The sequence below is a fragment of the Gopherus evgoodei genome, chromosome 8, assembly GCF_007399415.2.
Source record: "Gopherus evgoodei ecotype Sinaloan lineage chromosome 8, rGopEvg1_v1.p, whole genome shotgun sequence".
NCBI lineage: Eukaryota > Metazoa > Chordata > Testudines > Testudinidae > Gopherus > Gopherus evgoodei.
The window spans coordinates 3,465,241-3,482,882 of NC_044329.1; the positions used below are offsets into that span (position 1 = coordinate 3,465,241).

Sequence of the window (17,642 nt, forward strand, 5' to 3'; positions counted from 1 at the left end):
ACTTGCTTATGATTCTTACCAGCTTCAGCCCCTCCAAACCACGGCTGGGACACGAAGTATCACACTGGGATTCAAGACCAAGTTTGTGTATATAAACGGGGGGCTTCTGTGTAGAGGGAGCTACCCATCGCCAACAGCAAGAGGGACAAGGGAGTCTCCACCTCACCTGACCAGGCAGACCTCAGACCCAAATGGAAGGAAGAGATCATCTGCGGGCTGGGGCCGTTGCATGCAGGTGTTTGTTTTTTCTGTAGCTCTGTAAATCTCTTGTGCAGTCGAAGAGGCACGCATATGAAATTCCTTTGTAAATTGTTCCTTGATTTAACTGTCACATGGTCTCTGCAGAGTTAAACCATAAACTGGAGTGCCACAAGGGTGGAATTTGCAGTAGTGTGCATAAATTACCAGGGACACTTGGGGGGGTTCAGCAGAGGTCATGGGGCCTACGACAGCTGCATCCAACATCCCAAGATGGGGGTGCCTGACAGGCCAAACCCAGACACGGCCGTGACTCTGCTCAGACCCAGTGGGCATGGAAGCATGAGGCCAACACCACTGGCAGAAAACTGTACATAGAGAGGGTGTGAGGTTAGAGAGCCGTCCTGGCTGATAAACTGCACTATTAGCCACTAAAGACAAAGAGAGCACATTTTATGCTGCCCCCTGAACTGTATGTTCCACTGATCACTGTTAGTCATTGTTTATACATATTCTTAGTTCTGTCAAGCAGCGAAATTAAGAGGGATGCTCCCTGTGCTGGGGAAATTGACTGACTGCCAAATAGTTACAGGTATTCCCTCCAGTCAAGCTACAAGCGTCTATGCGTTCTAGGCTAAAACTTCACCAGTCTAGCCCAGGCTCCAGGCTCTGAGTGTAAGAAACCAAACCATCTTTCTCAGAATTCGTTCATTCAGTCATGGAACACAAGAGTATTATCAGAGGCAAATGGTTCCTTCTTTTCTTTGACTGAGAACAAGTGCCACAGTGACTGAGCAGCTGAGAAGAGGACGCCACAATGCTCATGTGTCCCCACAGAGAACCATGGGGAGCCCTGCAGAAGTCAAGACAGTCTGCACAGAAGCTCTGAATCTCCGTAGGACTCTGGGTTTCCAGCATCCCTCCCGACGGCGACATGACTCTTTCCCTAGATACAGAATCAAGCTGTGTGCAAGAATGGCAGGCTTTAATGCAATAATACCTAGTATTTACATAGCACTTTGTCATCATCCCAACGCCAACAAAAAACAAATACACAAAGATTGTGCACAAAGATTGTTATGTTCTCTTGACTGAGGGTCTCATCTAATTCCTATCAAAGTAAATGGGAGTTGGATCAGACCCTGTCAGACAGTGACAATTGTTGAGCAAAACCTACAGACCCTTTCTGCAGCTATTTCCCAGAATGTCCCAGGGTCCCTTTCTCCCTCTCACCCACTGGACTCTGCCGTTGAACCTGTATGTGTCCCTATGTAGTTTTCTCACATCTCTGAGGCATCATAGATTTTTCAGGGGTTAACTTCAGTGCAATATCCCTATGGCCTTTCTCAATGAAACTGGCCTGAGTGCTATTACCCAGCTGAGACTAGAGAAGCATCTAGCATCAGTGGTTCTGTTCTGTGCTCCACCCACCTCATAACAATCTATCTTCCATTACCAGGCACCCAAGAGACGCAGGAAGGTTCCAAAATCCAACAATTTACATTTGCAAGCAGATGAAAAGACATGTCAGACTTCAAGACTCCTTGAGAACTGTCTCTGATTAAATACTTAATTCTTGTGAAAAATCTAACAATATTTAATTTTTAAAAATGTCACCCACTGTATCTTGGGCTTACTGAAGGACTTGGATCATTTCAATGACATTGTTTATAATTTAAAATATTAAAGTGAATTCTAGTGGGTGCAGAAAACTTCCGGGTTGACAGACTGCTGTAGAATTAAGTCTGTCTAGGCCAGTGCCCAGCTCTGCTGCTACTGCCGGTAGAGTGGTCAGTCGCCATAGTGATCTTTATGTGGCGAATAGCTGCTAAAGTGAAACAAAGGTTTTTATTGGTGTGTTGCCAATATCTGGTAGCAAACAGAATTAAATAAAGGTCACTTAACTGGGGAATCTATTAACTTGTGCTTTTGGTAGAAAATGAATGTCTGGATAGGCCCTTTATTTGGTTTTTAACCAGAGGTGAAAGTAAGCTGATCCGAGTCGGTCTACCGGTAAGAAATTGGCTGCCGGTACACAGCTGATCGTACTGGCAGGACTACTGTTGGGAGTAGGGGGGGGTGGAGGAGTTGGCAAGGCAGCTGCCCCGGGGCCCGGCAGCGGCCAGAGTCCCGGGCCCTTTAAATCACCACCAGAGTCCCAAGCGGTGCGGGCCGGGCAGCGCCGAAGGGCTGGCTGGGGGAGTCTGGCTGCAGCCCCACCCCTTCTCCCTGAGGTGACGCCCCCCACATTGCTCAGGACCCCAGCTGCCCTGTGTACCAGTAAGTCATTTAAATTACTTTCACCCCTGTTTTTAAACCCTGGATCAGTTTGTGGTCACAGCTAACAAGAATAACTCGAGCCTGATCTTTGACATTTAAGCTTCAAAACCAAATGGCGTGTGTCTAATCATTCTGGCTCGTTTATCACAATGCCTGATACCAGTGATGGGATTCACAGCCCCTCCCTACATAGTGGTTTCAAAGTGGGTTGTACATAGCAGAATTTTGCACCACACTCACACCTCAACTACAGAAATGTTGAGGGAGATGGTTCAGAAATATGTTTTTTGTTCATTTAAATCCATGGTCAGGGTTTAATTTAATTATATGCAATTTGTTGCAGAGTCATCTAACTGATTACTGGAAAATGCGGGAGGGGAGCTAATAGGTGCTAGACGTAGGTATTTTTAATTAAGATCATGCAATAACACTTCTCTACTAATCATCCGGTAACAGCAACTCTGTATGCCATTAATGAGCCTGTGAGGAGAGAGAGTAGAAAAAAGCAGCATCTGCCTCCAAGATCCCACCGAAGAATGAGAAAAGGAAATCTGTTAAAGTCTTGGCCTCAAAGACACTTTTAAAGATGTTTTCTGGGAATCGTGCACTCCCTGTATCTGGCTGAAGGGGAAAGTAGGCAAGCAGTGGTCCTGAGAAGTCATCCAATAGGCCAGTCTCTTTTCCCATCACTGTAGTGTTTTTAATGACAACATGCTGCAATTCCCTGTAGGCTACAACAGTGGGACAGTGTGGGTCTTCCAATATTCTTTGGTGGTGGGTCCCACAGTCTTATCTGGGTGGTTAATAATCTGGATGGTCAAGAGTATTTTTGCAACATCAGTCAGCCAGATGGAAACAATCAGAAATACATTACTCCAAAGGATGAACAAGTGTGAGGGTAGTCTGAATTGTAAACACTTGGGAATTCATTAATACCAATGTTTCTCCTCGGAGCTCCCTTCTCTGTGTCTCCTTTTCATCCATCTCTCTGCAGTACACATTCATGTGAACTCTTTTGCTATGTCTATGCAATGTGGCTAAACAAAGGGGGACAATGGGGGGCAGGGAGAAACATCAAAAATATTCTGTACTTCACCACAGCCCGGGTGTAAGAAACAGGTACAGCTGAACAGAGTTTAACTGCAAGTGGCAATAAGGACAATCAGCTCAATGCTATTTCAGAAACTGTGGTCACGCAGGTTGTAACCAGGGCTTCTGAAATGCTTCTGAGCAGTTTGCTCTTGCAGTTAAACCATGTGCAGCCATTGGCAGCAACAGCTAATTGCTAGTGTGGACACGGAGAAAGAGAGCAAAAGGCTAACCACAGGAAAAGTCAACGCTGATTAGGCCTATGAGCAATATTCAGTGTGTTAAGTGTGACGTCATTTGTGACATTAGGGAAGTGAAAATAAAAGATCGTGTCAGAAAAGAACATTTTTTTCCTCCTCCTGCACTTGAGCAGTTTAAAGAAGACTGTTCTCTGCCTTCTCTTCAGTTAGTACCATGGCTCCTTATTTCATCTTGCAGTGGATCCTATTGGTCCTATTTACAGGTAACTAAGGTGAATAAGAGATTAACTGATAGTGGATGGGGCTTTGACGGGCAATTCATGCATAATAGTTACTGAATTTTCCTGGAGAGAGAGTAAATATGGACTAAACTTGATGTCTCCTGAATAAGGCTGGTCATGTGTCACAGTGTTGTAGTTTGCCACAGACTCTGCAATTTGTGCAATAAATAATAAGCCAGAGCTGCTCAATAGCCTGTTCTGGAGCATCTCTAGCTTTCATTTTGTTTTATAAAAAGGAAATTTCTGGGCATTACGGTTGCAAAAATAATCATCCAAATGTGAACCATGAGCAGCGGGTCTGAAATATCTACTGGCAAACTACATTTGCATAAAATTTATTTGTCTTTCTATACTGTGATGGAAACAGTTGTGAAGATAATGGGCCACGTAATGCCGTCAGTACAGGGAGATCTGCTTTAAATTTAAAAATAAGAAATGGCAGGATATGGTTCATGTGCTGTCAAGTGAGATTACACGTTCTGTCTCCTTCCATTTTTTATTTTAAAACATTTAAAAAAAAAAGAGGTGGGATTCAAAAATGTGTGTTTATTAAGTACTAATACAGTTTGTTGTCAGAGCTGAGTGTCTCACAGGTTACTGTCGCAAAGTTGCAGTAGGAAGCAGAGTTATTACTGAAAAGGTCTGTCTTTTTTCAGAAAAGAGGTTGATTAACTAACGTTATCAACCTTGCCCACCTAAGTCAAGGTTAAAGGTGTTTGACTGTGTTTTCACTGGAAAAAGGACAGGATTAGCTTAATTAACCCCTTTCTAATATTGATCTCATTTAACATACAAAACCTCATTTATATTGGACCGGTTTGGAAAAATTGCATTGGAAAGTATTAACACCCACTGCAGAGCATTCTACCCTGGTAGCATTAGGAGTTACTTGACTGAGGAATTAAGGCTATTGGTACCCTACTAATCTATTTGATAGGAAGTTTATAATACCTGTTCTATCAAAAGCAGAGCTTCCTTTGAAATGTGAGGAGTTAGAATAAGTATTCAGAGTTCTCCTTTTGTGTGCTCAGTCAAGGGCTGGCTTTGATTGACATCTGGATCAACCAACCAGGAATGACTTTGATTAACACTTTTAACACAAAAGATTTAATGCATTGGAGGTGCTGTAAATACACAGTATCCTGGAACTGTTAGAGAGAGAAACAATCTAGCTGGCACAGAAATACTGCTGCTTCCTACAGCTCTTATGTGCTGGTTTTGAGTACATTCGATTTATAGGGAAACCAAAGGGATTTTTACTACTGAATTAGGTGACAAGACAAAACTTCCCCATACACAGAGTATGTGAATTAAATATAGAAGTTGAAAAGTCGGACAGAAAAGTTTTGAAATCCCTATTCATATGAATGGGAAAGTTTGTAATCTGGTGGGGAGGATGTTAGATTTATGATAATTCTAAAAGGAAATGCAACCTGATGCCATGTGTCCAACGAGGAAGACGGAGTTTTAAGGTGCATGGAGGATTTCCACAGCATTTTTAAAGGTAGATCTGTATTTTATTTGTCGTTCTATTGAGCCATTGAGCATGTGCATGAGCACATCCACTACCCAGGAAAAAGAGCGAAAGCTAGCTCATTAAAAGGTTATTTTCCAAGGGTTTCTGCTACTTAACTGGCTACTTGCAAACACAATATCAGGTGCACATGCAAATTCACCTGCCCAGCATTTTTCAAGGAAGGTGGAACTGAAGATCCATGGTGAAGATCGGCCCTGTGCAGAGGACAAACACAAGTCTGCTCTTCCATGAGAAATGTGATTCAAAGTGAGCAGGATGTAAGTGGTGCATATACACCTCTACCCTGATATAACGTGACCTGATATAACACGAATTTGGATATAACACAGTAAAGCAGTGCTCCAGGGGAGAGGGCTGTGCACTCCAGTGGATCAAAGCGAATTCAATAGAACGTGATTTCACCTATAACGCGGTATGATTTTTTGGCTCTTGGGGACAGTATTATATCAGTGTAGAGGTCTGCTTTGTGCTGCATCTGTGCATTGGGGTGAATTTCACATGCCCCCAGGGCTATCTTGAGAGTCTAGCCCAGAATATGTGCTCACTAGGGAATTTTCAAGCTACAGCATCTTCTTGCAAGTGGAATTCAGCCATCGAAGTCTCTCTCACCAGTTTCTCCTAGTATTGCCTCCTACAGAAGACCAGCCCTTTCCAGCTGCCCTATGCTGGCTCATTAGACTAAACCCGTTACCCCCTCAGCCAGAGACGGACAGACACAGTAATCAGGCTTGTGACCCTGCAGCAGCAACATGCTCCCACCTCACACGGTCTCCGGGATCTGGCTCGGAAAGGAGGAGGGAGAGGATCATGCACTGAGTAAAACCCAACCAGATCTTCCCATTAAGAACTACAGGGTCTGAGTTATCAGTTCCAGGTACTGCAGGAACAAGGCTTGCACGGGTCCTGGTGAGGCTCATACTTTCCTGAACCCCTGTGAGTAAGGAGTCAAGAGGGGGTCTGGAGAACTGCATACGCGCAAAAGCCGAATTATAGCCGAGGCGGCTATAGTCACCGCTGTCAGGGGATCTGTAACAGTTGCCTGTGGGAACCATTCAGGGACACAATAGGGGTCATGAGTCATGTGACCCACTGTCAGGAGGATTAGCAGGATAGGTTCCCTCACAAACCAACATGAAGATGGACGTGTGTGCCTTTGCACGGGTTCCAAACTGTCCTGGGTCCTGACAACTGACCTCCCATTAGGTCAGGGAGCCGCACACACAACTGCTGAGAGAATTGCCCCTGTGTCGGTGGGGCGGATCCAAGAACTGTTCTCCCTGCATCATCCTGGCCATGGTCAGGAGGGTGAGGCGGTGCAGTGGCTGGGCACATCAGTGCTCCCTGGGCTTGGACAGAACCACATCATGGCCAAACGCACCATGGCCGCACTGTGTGTCCTGCTGTCATCCTCCCCTGTTGGGAAGAGGAGGGGAAACACACACACAAGTAGACCAACCTGCAATGGAGATATGTAGCGAGCTTACAGAGTGGGTGTTGTGACTGAGATGCCAGGCAGGTCCCATTAGCCCGTGCATTGTATCCTAGCCCCGTTTCAATTACTGTTGTATCTTTGTCTGCAGGTCTCTCAGTATCAGGCTCTCCAGTGAGAGGAGCGGTGGGTCAGAATGTCACTTTGCCCTGTAAATACCGAGTTAACCACCAAAATGACGTCACAACAATGTGCTGGGGCCGGGGCAGCTGTCCTTCTTCTCAGTGTTCTCAGACAATTCTCTGGACAGATGGACGGAGGGTAACAGAGCGTCAGTCCAGCAGATACCGGTTAGAAGGGAATCTCGCTCAGGGGGATGTATCCCTCACCATAGTGAATGCAGCAGAAGCAGACGGAGGGATGTACTGCTGTCGTGTGGAGATCCCTGGTTGGTTCAATGATCAGCTGAACAATCTGGAAGTTGTGATTGAGAAAGGTGAGCAGAGCTTTTGTATGCGTGTCCTTGAAGGGTAAAACTCCTGCCATCTGGCTGACCTTTGCAGCTTGTGACAGAAACAACGTAATAATGTCCTGCAATGTTATCCATTATGGCACTGAAGCTGTACTGTTACCATTGCTGAAAGGAAGCAGCCTCTGCCATCGGGGTAACCCCAGCAGAGCCAGTGCACGGGAATGGTGGTTTTGTTCCCTTGTGCCATGGCTTACTGCTCTTACTAGCAGTCTTAGCAATACAGCATGTAGCATCCAGAAGAGTGGACAGTACAATATGCTTCTCTCATTAGTTAGGCACAATAATCCCCTCTGGTGGGTACATGTGTTCAGGTTCTTGGGCAGATCCAGCACCCATTTAAATGAATGGAAGGTTTCACTCAACCCTAATGGGTTCTGGGTCACACCCTAACTCATGAAAATAAAAGGATAGTATTGTGCTTGCTGTGACAGACATCAGACTTTTCTGCAGGGCTCCTGAGCCCTTGGTGACATGTTCTCCTCAGAAAGCCTGGTCCTCTCTGATTTCTGGGATTCCAATGTTATAAATCCTCACGTTGGTGCCAGGAAACCTACCTGGTGCAGGCCTTGCCTGACTTTTGTTCCTGCCCCTAGAAACCTAAAGTAATCTGTTCGCCATACCATAGAACCTCTATATCTTCCCCTACAAAGCCGCGTTTCCTTTCATACTTGTGGGGCCAAATTCAGACCTGGCATCAGCAGGGGCAGCTCCACTGAACTCAGAGTTGTAGTCTCACACCAGGTATGAATCTAGCCCTCTCTCTTGGCTGAGAAGAAGTTATGTGGTGCCAGGGCCTGGCGCTGGCTCTCCAGATATAGGTGAATTCCAGCCCTTGAGGAGCACTCATGAAAGGATTTCTGTTGGAGCCAGAGCTCATCAACAGAAGTCAAGTTTGTACAATCCAGTCTTAAGTAATGACTGATTTTTATACACGGAAGTTTAATCTCAACAAGGGCTCCCCTACAGCTCTGTTGTCTGGCAAATAATACATTTTAAAATGTACAACTCCAGTTGTGGCAACAAGCAAAATCAAAACCTCAAACTTTACCCCAAGCTGATTTTTTTCCCCAGAAAAGGCAGAAGTCCAGACACTCCAGGAAATCTGCTAGGCCTTTCATTATTGATTTTACATAGAAGGTGCTCAGAGGGGATGGTGACAGGTGGCAGAATAAACCCCAAGACAGATACGTAGATAGTGTAACTGTGATTTTCATTCTCTCTCCTTTTGCTGCACTGAATTATCCTGCAACTAAAAGTTACAAAGTAATTTTCTTCTTGCAAGAGACCAGATGGATAATGGGATATGGTTTTATTGCTGGTGATATGTTGCTAAAACATTTTATTTCTTTCAGTTTGTTGGACGCATCTTGCTGACTCTTGTTTTTTGTTTTGTTTTTAACACCAGCTAGGACCTCCACTGCAGACCCTCACCCTTACACACCAGAACACACCTCAGGTAATGGTTAGCCAAGTATTCCACCTCTCTGGTGTGTGTGAGTCCCTTTGTAATGGGATCCCAGAAGGGGAACTAAATAACAAATAGTAGCTGAACTGATATGCTACTGAGATCAGAACCAGGCCTGTAAAGACTAACTGAAAATTATGAAATAAGGTCCCATTCTGCAAACACACACACACACACACACACACACACACACACACACACACACACACACACACACACACACACATATCGCTTTGCTCATAAATTGCAAAACTTTGTTTTAATATTAAAAATCTATTTTCATTGGTGTTGAAAACATTATTCCCTTGGACTTGTATATTATAAAATCTGATCCCCTGTGATCTAACAATAATGATAACAATAAGCCCCAAGCAAAGATGGGAAGATCTGCAGGGTCTTTTAAACAATTTGCAGCCCACTAAAACTGTTTTATGTTTTAATATTTTTCTTTATATTTTGCTTTTGAGCCTTCTGAGCTCAGCTTGAACTTGAAATCAGAAATGCCAGCTTCCTTCATCTGGATTTTGTGAGTTCAGCAACTTTAACACATTTCCACATAGTTCTGTTGCCCTCTCAGAAAAGGAAGTAGAACCCTTTCTCAGCATGTGATGTGTCTCTAGCTGCAGAGAGGCTTGTATACTGAATACATCCATGAAGGAGCCTCAAAAAGAGACAGACAGTTGTGTTATTTTGATGTCAGGAAATGCCACCCTTTCCCAAGCAGAGACAGCAGCTGAAGCATTTAGAATCAAAGCATGCGGGAATGGATTTCAATTCCAACAGAGGAGGCACTTGACTCTGGTGTCTCTGTAATTTAAACATGAGGGGATTCCGTTTTCACTAATTGTAGATCCTCAGATAGCACCTTTTCAGTCTTGGGATTGGTGGGTTGGTGTTACTGCTTGTGGGGTTATTCAGTAATCAAATGTCAAATTCATTGAACCTTATTCAATGTAAAGATATTGCATTTTGTAGCCCCGTGTTTTAAACATTTTATGGTGCCTTAAGCAGGAAATAGGCAACAAACCAAGATGCTCTAGCTGTGGCTTTTGCAAGTTTGTCACACTATGGCCAGCCTCAGTGCTACATAAATGTGTTCTCGGCTTTGTGAAGTCTTGTATGCAACACCACTTGCCCGTTACAGTGTCATTGAAAGCTCATCGGTTCTCAGGAGATATCAGTCAGAGAAGTAGGCGTTGTGTAGCTATGAAAAAGGAAAGAATTATTAGCTGTGCTAAGTGATATGTTGATTTATCTTCTCGTTGCTCAGCTGCTGCGAATGCCAGTGACACATCTTCCGCCATCACCCCACAATGGCCATTGGTTTTGAGTTCAGAAGCCTCTGAGGATGTTTCAGTAGTAAGTGGTCAGATCGGAATGGTGACTATATTGTCTCTGCAGATCACGTTCCATGCTCTCTTCTGGTTGGAACAGAGAAATACTTATAATGAGTTTGTCCTTTTGGTGCCTGGGAAATAGAGCTGATGCGTTTGTTACCAAAATGCAAACAAACTCCAGTGACATGCAGAAAGGGCTAATCTTGGAGTCATTACTCACTCCTTACTGAGCTGAAAGGGAGTTTTGTCTAATTAAAGACTGAAGTCAATAGGAATTGAAGGCACGCATCACTTCTCAGGATCAAGGTTTGAATAAGAACTGCAGTTTCTGGCACTAAATGCAGGCTCCTGGAATGAAGAGCTGCTGCTTTAAACTATAAATAAAAATAATATGCACCCATTTTACGTAAATGAATGGGATTTGGACACCTCGCTTTGTTTAGGCACCTTTGAAAATCCCAACTGTAATCAATGTCCAGTGTATGGAATCTTGTCAGTCTCTCCGTGGAAATCAGGCACTGTCTCAAGTTGAGTGCATTATCTCAAATGTGTGTTTACCATTTACCATGCAGCCGAATGACTTTTCAAGCTGTGTATATGATTTCTATTCCTGCCCCTCATACCCTCGTGTTTTGTGTTTCAGCAGACTATGCTGACATCAATCCATCAGCAAATGGAGCCAGAATCCACACGGGCAGGGGTGCATGTTGGAATCAGCATTTTTGTGGTACTTCTAGTCATCCTGGTTTTGGCCCTAATTATATCCAAAAGTAAGTGATTTGAGAGCGATGATAATCCAAGGACATGGATAGTTTTATTTCTCTGCTTCCCTAGGACCTCAGATAATCAGAGCTATGCAGAGGATGCCCTATATTGGGGTGGCCAGACTGCAGTTTCTTAGCCGCATGTGGCTCTTTTACAGTTAAAATGTGGCTCCCAGAGCTGTCTCCATTCTCTGCCTACCAGAATGGAGGGGGAGCCTGGGGCTTCTGCCCTGTGGCTGGGTGGAGTCGATGGGAGCTTCTGCCCAACGGGGATGGGAATCTCAGGACTTCAGTCCCACCAGAGGTGCCTGCCGGGTCTCGAAGTTTCTGCTCCACCAGAGGCACCTGTTGGGGCCTCAGCCCCTGCAGGCACCTCTCCTGGGGCAGGATTTCAAGCCCACCACCCCGCTGCAGGGCAGGAGCGCTGGCAGGCGTGCCCCACAGGGCTGAAGCCCCAAGCCCCAGCAGTTATGCCTGGCTCTCGAACTTGTGATCATATCAGATGATTGTATCAGAGTGTCAGTACGTTTGGCCCCCCCTGCCCTGTATCAACCCATCTCCGTGCTGCACTGGCCCTGCCGACACCCTAGTTAGTGCTGCCCAGTTGGTACACTGTGCTCTCCTGGCTTTACCTCATCACAAGAGAAACTGCAGCTGCTTTGTGTGACTACAGCCATGATGTTCCCTTTTTGCTGACTTTCTCTCCTGGAGGCTCTCAGTCAGGGAATACACGTGGGTAGCCCCGGCATGAGTTTGGCCTCATGTAAATAATGGGTGTTTCACATATTTAAAGGACCCACTTTAAAGCTCCCTTATTTCAGTTTTTCACGTGACTTTTTCTCATTGAACCTGCTGCTTTTTTAAAAAATGATTTTAAATTTCATTTCTCCCCCCTCCCCTTTTCCCATTGTGGATGATCCTCAGGGTATTTCCCCAACAGACAGAAGCTGAAGACTTTGGCAAGGTAAATGCTATTCACTATGCTATTTCTGCTGTAGCCGTAATCAAAAACTACGTTACAAAATATCTGCACCATTGGTAGGACAGAAAGAAATGTGCCAAACAGACACTCCTGGAGACATGCTGACATTTCCAGAGCTGCTTTTGCTTTGATTGGCTTTGCCATATCAGGACACAACAATGCAAAAAGAGAAATTCATTATCGTTATTCTTCATTTGCTTAGTAAACGAAAATGAGCACAACGGTTGATCTGACTCGTGGCTTGTATATCTTAATATCACATTAAGCAGCAAGAGATCTCAGGCCTGTGGTGCCTTATAAATACATAATGATTAATTATTACAGGTGTCTAATAGTAAATGCTACTATAGTTCATATTTTTCCAGTACACCGTCTGCTTTAGATATCGAGTTTCTTGTGTTTCTGTTTTGTTATTTATGCTTTAATGGTCAGGGTCTGTTACTCTCTCTGCAGCTCAGTCTCATTTTCCAACCCAGAACATGGAGGCCTCCAGAGCACGTTGGAAGCTGGGGACCATGCAGAAGAGAATATTTATACGATGAGCTAAGGAATGATTGGATGCTTCCCTGTAGCAACTCTGTGGCTTTCGCCAGTTACTAAAAAAACTAGCACAGTTTATACAGAACTCAGAACGATATGTTCTACTAACCACTTCTAACCCTTCTTTGATACAACTGAGGGGACACTGAAGAGGGGTGCTCCTGGTGGAGGGCACATGGACTTACAAACTGTTACTGGCATCACTCCAGTAAAGCAAGAAGTGTCTACAAATTCGAGGCTAAGACTTTGCCAGTCTATTGCAGACCCAAGACTCCCACCGTTTAGTGTCATTCTGATCAGAATCCATTCACCAAATGGGAGCGATATGCATATTACATTTGTTATCAGATGCAAATTGCCACTTCTGATAGTGAATGAGAACAACACCAGGATGGTACAGCCAGGAACCATGCTGTGCCGTCTGCAAGGATGAGCCGGCTGTGGCAGTTGTGATGATGTAGAAGTAAAGAGGGATTTGTTTATGTGAATGTTTCAAGCAACAAAAGTTAACTTCATTTCTGCTAAGGCAAAATATATTCATTCTTGGTTACCAGTGAGGGTTCAATCCTGCTGGGTCCTAAGTGCTTCCAGGAAGATGCTAAAACTCCTCAACTTCTGAGAAGTCAATCGGAATGGAGAACACTCAGCACTTCTCAGAAGGCACTCAGCACCTTGGCAGCTCAGGCTCTTAATACATAGAATACTTACATTTTGTTGGCTCAGTTAATTATGACTAAGCACATTTTACTTTGGAAACAATACATCCGGTTCTTCCTCTGTGCTTTTTAAAAAACTGATATGATTCATCCCATGAACCACATTGGTGACAGGCTCTCCCATTTCCAGAACTCTAGGAAACTATAAAAAACACTAGCTACCCTGAAGAATGAATAATAAATTCCTCTCACTGCTGTTACCAAGGGGAAACCGAGTCATGTTGGAAGGGTATGTCAGAGAACTTGGTAACACAACAAATGTTGGGCTAAATTCTGGTCTCCACTTACATCAGTAGAAATCCAAAATAACTCCACTAACCGAACTGAAATTTGAATTGGATTTAAGCCGTGTAAGGGGACAGCAGGCTGAGACAAATTCTGCTTCCCGCATACATGACTGTAACTGGAACCCCAGTTCATGGAACTGGTTTTGGACTTGTGGCCCCCATGCTTTTGGTCAAGGGACACTGCAAAACAAAGAAAGAGGATGTCCCATAATGAGCTGAAGTGGGATGGGCCAGCATATTTCATTTTGTACGGTCATGCAATAGAACACAACCTAACTGGTACAAATTCAGGTAGTTCTGGTGGGAAGAAGAATTTTGCTCAGCTGTTTTTTAAAACTCACTTTTTCACCAGCTATCTCTAGAAAACTAGAACAGATTTTGTGTGACTGCAAAGACCTAGTATGTGCAAGAGAGAGACAAATATCCCCTGATATAGATTCATAGATTCTAGGGCTGGAAGGGACCTCGAGAGGTCCTCAAATCCAGTCCCCTGCCATTGTGGTACGACCAAATACTGTCTAGACCATCCCTGATAGACATTTATCTAACCTACTCTTAAATATCTCCAGAGATGGAGATGCCACGCCTCCCTAGGCAATTTATTCCAGCGTTTAACCACCCTGACAGTTAGGAACTTTTCCCTAATGTCCAACCTAAACCTCCCTTCCTGCAGTTTAAGCCCATTCATATCAGTCAAGATAAACTTCTTAGAGTTAGATGAGCTGTTGATGCAGAAAAGCCAATGTGGGGCGTACTTTTAAAGGAATGATTAAGAAAATTGAAGTAAGCAAACTTTCCATCCTCAGTCCTTGCTTTCAGTGGAGTTACACTAGGCATGACCTTCATTCACTCTTATTGTCCACCAAGCCATAGGGAGACAATAATGCTGAGCAATAAATATTATGGTGACAGTGTTGATTTTAATCACATCTTGTATGTGAGATTCGCTGGCTCAGAGAAAGTGTTTAGAATAAAAAGGAAATTGGGTCTGGAGTCTGGCTCCCTAAACTCTGGGTTAAGAGAGAAGCATTATCTGTCAATGAGAAACAAAACACAGCACGAGACTGAGATTTAGAGAAACTTCACCTTCCTAGTGATTATTATTGTAATAGCCTAATTATTTTGCTATGTCACTGGGATTGTCAGAAAACCAGTATGTATTTTACTGAGACATTAGAATGAGCTTCTGGTCTCACGCCTGCATTGCTCCTGCATTACACTGATGCAAGTGAGGTCAGAATCTGTCTCTGAAAGTCAAAAAGTGAGATCCCATCCGTAGTCTGACAGCAGGTCTTACAGTAGCCCTTCGGATCAGCTGTGTGTTGTACCAGACCACGTCCTAACCAGTCACTCTTCCAATAGTTTAACAATAGAGTCTGCTCATCGCTTACCAGAAATCACCCTGACTACCTGAAATCTTTGTGTTTAATTGTTTTAAATCAAAATTACCAAATTTTCTTTGAGAAGCGCCTTCGAGGATCTTTGTACAAAATTATATATAGGTTATATGATGATAAAAGTTATGGTTACAGCATCCTTCCTGTTTGTTTACTCCACACCTGTATCTCTAAAATGGATCTCTGTTAATGTTTGAGATTGTATAGTACGCTTATAAAAATGTGCACGGAGTTCATGGTTCCTTCTGCCTTTGCATGCCAACTGCAGGAAGTCTCTGAACCCCCCAATACCTGGAAGTTACCTGATAACAAGACAGGGTGGATCCAACATTGGTCAGTAAACTATTAATGCTGCAAAAACTTAAATCATGCCCCATCAAACATAGATGCTCGGCTCCATGATACAGCTGCAATTCACAGCTAACGAACGACTGGCATTCCACTGAAGAGGAATGCCTGGAAAATTTAAAGCAATATGGGCTGGCTTTTTAGAGGTCTATTATTAATGTAGACACTGAATATAGAGATATCACTTCCCCTCCTCTTCTTTTATCCTACCCCTCTTTGCTTACCCTGTGTATTACGATGAATCTGGTATTTGGATATATTTGTATTTGGAGTAATAAAACATTATAAATATACAGAAAAGAAGGCCCTGATTCCAACCCCCCCTTGTAGTCATTGCAAATCTTTCAACTGATTTCAGTGGACTCTGGATCAGCCCCTTAGGGCATGTCTCCACAGCAAAAACACCCCAAACCCTACAGCGCTGAGTCTCAGAGCCCCAGTCAACTGACTCAGGATTGCGGGGCTCAAACTGCAGGACTAAAAATAGCAGTCTATGTTTGGGTGAGGGGGCTGGGTCTCCGAGCGTAAGCTCCGAGGCTGGTGTTTTGTGGTGTAGACGTACCCTTAGTGATCAAGAACAGAGATGTCCAAATCTCCGTAGGAAGCTCTAAAAAACAGACACGGTGGCAGTGAGCAAGAAGCATTGGGAACTGATCCTCGGGGAAGCTGGCATTTCCTTGTCCATCTGTGAGAAGCCCCCACTAGGCAGCAGTGTGGAGGCAGAACACAATGCAGCAGTGTAGGGTCAGCTCTTCCCAGAGCTCCTACCAGATTGTCAGTTTCCAGTCTGCACAGCAGCTCTCCCTCATTCCGACAGTTTCTCAGGGCTGGTACAAAACACTGTGTTGAACTACATCCTGTATTTGTTTTGCCCGATCCCACCGTATACAGTTACTGATGAGTAACTGTTGGCTGTTTGCTATAAGGCAGACAGGAACAGAATGCAGTCTGCCCAGCCCTGCAAATCCCCATTTACTCTGTACTGCAGTGCATTAAAAATCTGAGACTCCAGCTGGTGGCCAAAGCAGGACCCTTTGAATACTTGGAGAAGGATCCAATGGTTTTGACTGGGCTTTCTCTGCCCTGCGCTGACTGGCTGTTTGCTCCAACCCTCCTCTCCTCCTTCACAGTCCCGTCACCTGTGTTTCACTACACACCTGCCCTTCTTTTCCTTTTCTCCCCTGCCCTGTCCCTTTCATCCCCCTTTTCTTTCCATTTAACCGGCCTCCCCCACCTGCCCCAACTCAAACCACCCGCCAGAACAACCCTGGGACTAACCTGACGTATGCTGTGTTCATATTGTTCGCTCTGCTTCAGTGTCTTCCCCCTTCCCACCTTGGGTCTGTCTGTAATTACCAACTACAAAGCAACTCACTTGAAATGAAATGTGAATGAGCAGGTCAGGATTTGACAGACTGATTAAATGCTTTTTTTTCAGAGGTCTTTTTAGATCTCAAACCACATACTTTGCTAGACACAATTCTCATTTCAGCTGGACAAAAAAGCTCTTACCTTAGGACCAAAAGAGAATAATTTACAAAGCATCCCACTGTCCAAAGAAAGCTAGATGAAAGAATGGCGAAGCCAGTTATTTCCCTAGGGATTTGACTACAAATTAGTAAGATAATGTTACCCCCTTTGACCCAAGCAGTTAACCAGTATTCAGGGTCTTGTGGCTTCTTTCTCTTAGGGGGAGAAATTGATGATGGAGTCAGGTATTCTTTGATGCGATCTGATTTGTTTGCAAAGAATGTACATAAAGGTTCTGTTTCCCTGAACACAGCATGTTCAGTTAGTCATTGGTTCCGGGGGTGTCCTCTCTAGGAGCTGCATTGGTTCTGGCCAGGTAGCCCGTACAGCAGGCTTGATCGAATTGCCCAACAAGACCACAAGACGTGGTTTAGTAGCAAAGCCACCTGGCCAGGTTTATTGTTGACGAACACAGTCCTAGTTCTCCGGATCAATGTCTACAGTTATGCTAGCACATGCATGTCCATTGCAATGGACCGAGCTCCGTGAATGGCAGGACTTTTCATTCCCAACTCGGCTGACCAAAGACCTCCCCCTGAGGCTCGATTTTATACACCAATACAAACAAGTTACATGTTGCCTCTCTGACATGGTTAGTTACCACCCTTTACTTTGTACATATTGATTTTATCAAAACTAGGGTGACCAGATGTCCCAATTTTATAGGGACAGTCCTGATTTTGGGGTCTTTTTCTTATACAGGCTCTATTACCCCCCTACCCCCTGTCCC

At 44.3% G+C, this 17,642-nt stretch overlaps 1 protein-coding gene across 1 annotated transcript in view; it reads left to right on the top strand.

Annotated features, from left to right (window-relative positions):
• The first annotated feature begins 3,918 nt into the window (after nucleotides 1–3,918).
• The window catches only part of LOC115656119 (T-cell immunoglobulin and mucin domain-containing protein 4-like), a 39,163-nt gene continuing 25,439 nt past the window's right edge, over nucleotides 3,919–17,642 (top strand). The window contains exons 1-7 of the mRNA XM_030572430.1: nucleotides 3,919–4,030; nucleotides 7,166–7,510; nucleotides 8,952–9,002; nucleotides 10,282–10,370; nucleotides 10,992–11,118; nucleotides 12,037–12,076; nucleotides 12,548–12,639. Of these exons, the coding sequence (XP_030428290.1) occupies nucleotides 3,982–4,030; nucleotides 7,166–7,510; nucleotides 8,952–9,002; nucleotides 10,282–10,370; nucleotides 10,992–11,118; nucleotides 12,037–12,076; nucleotides 12,548–12,639 (793 nt within the window). The 5' untranslated portion in view covers nucleotides 3,919–3,981. The remainder of the gene's footprint in view (nucleotides 4,031–7,165; nucleotides 7,511–8,951; nucleotides 9,003–10,281; nucleotides 10,371–10,991; nucleotides 11,119–12,036; nucleotides 12,077–12,547; nucleotides 12,640–17,642) is intronic.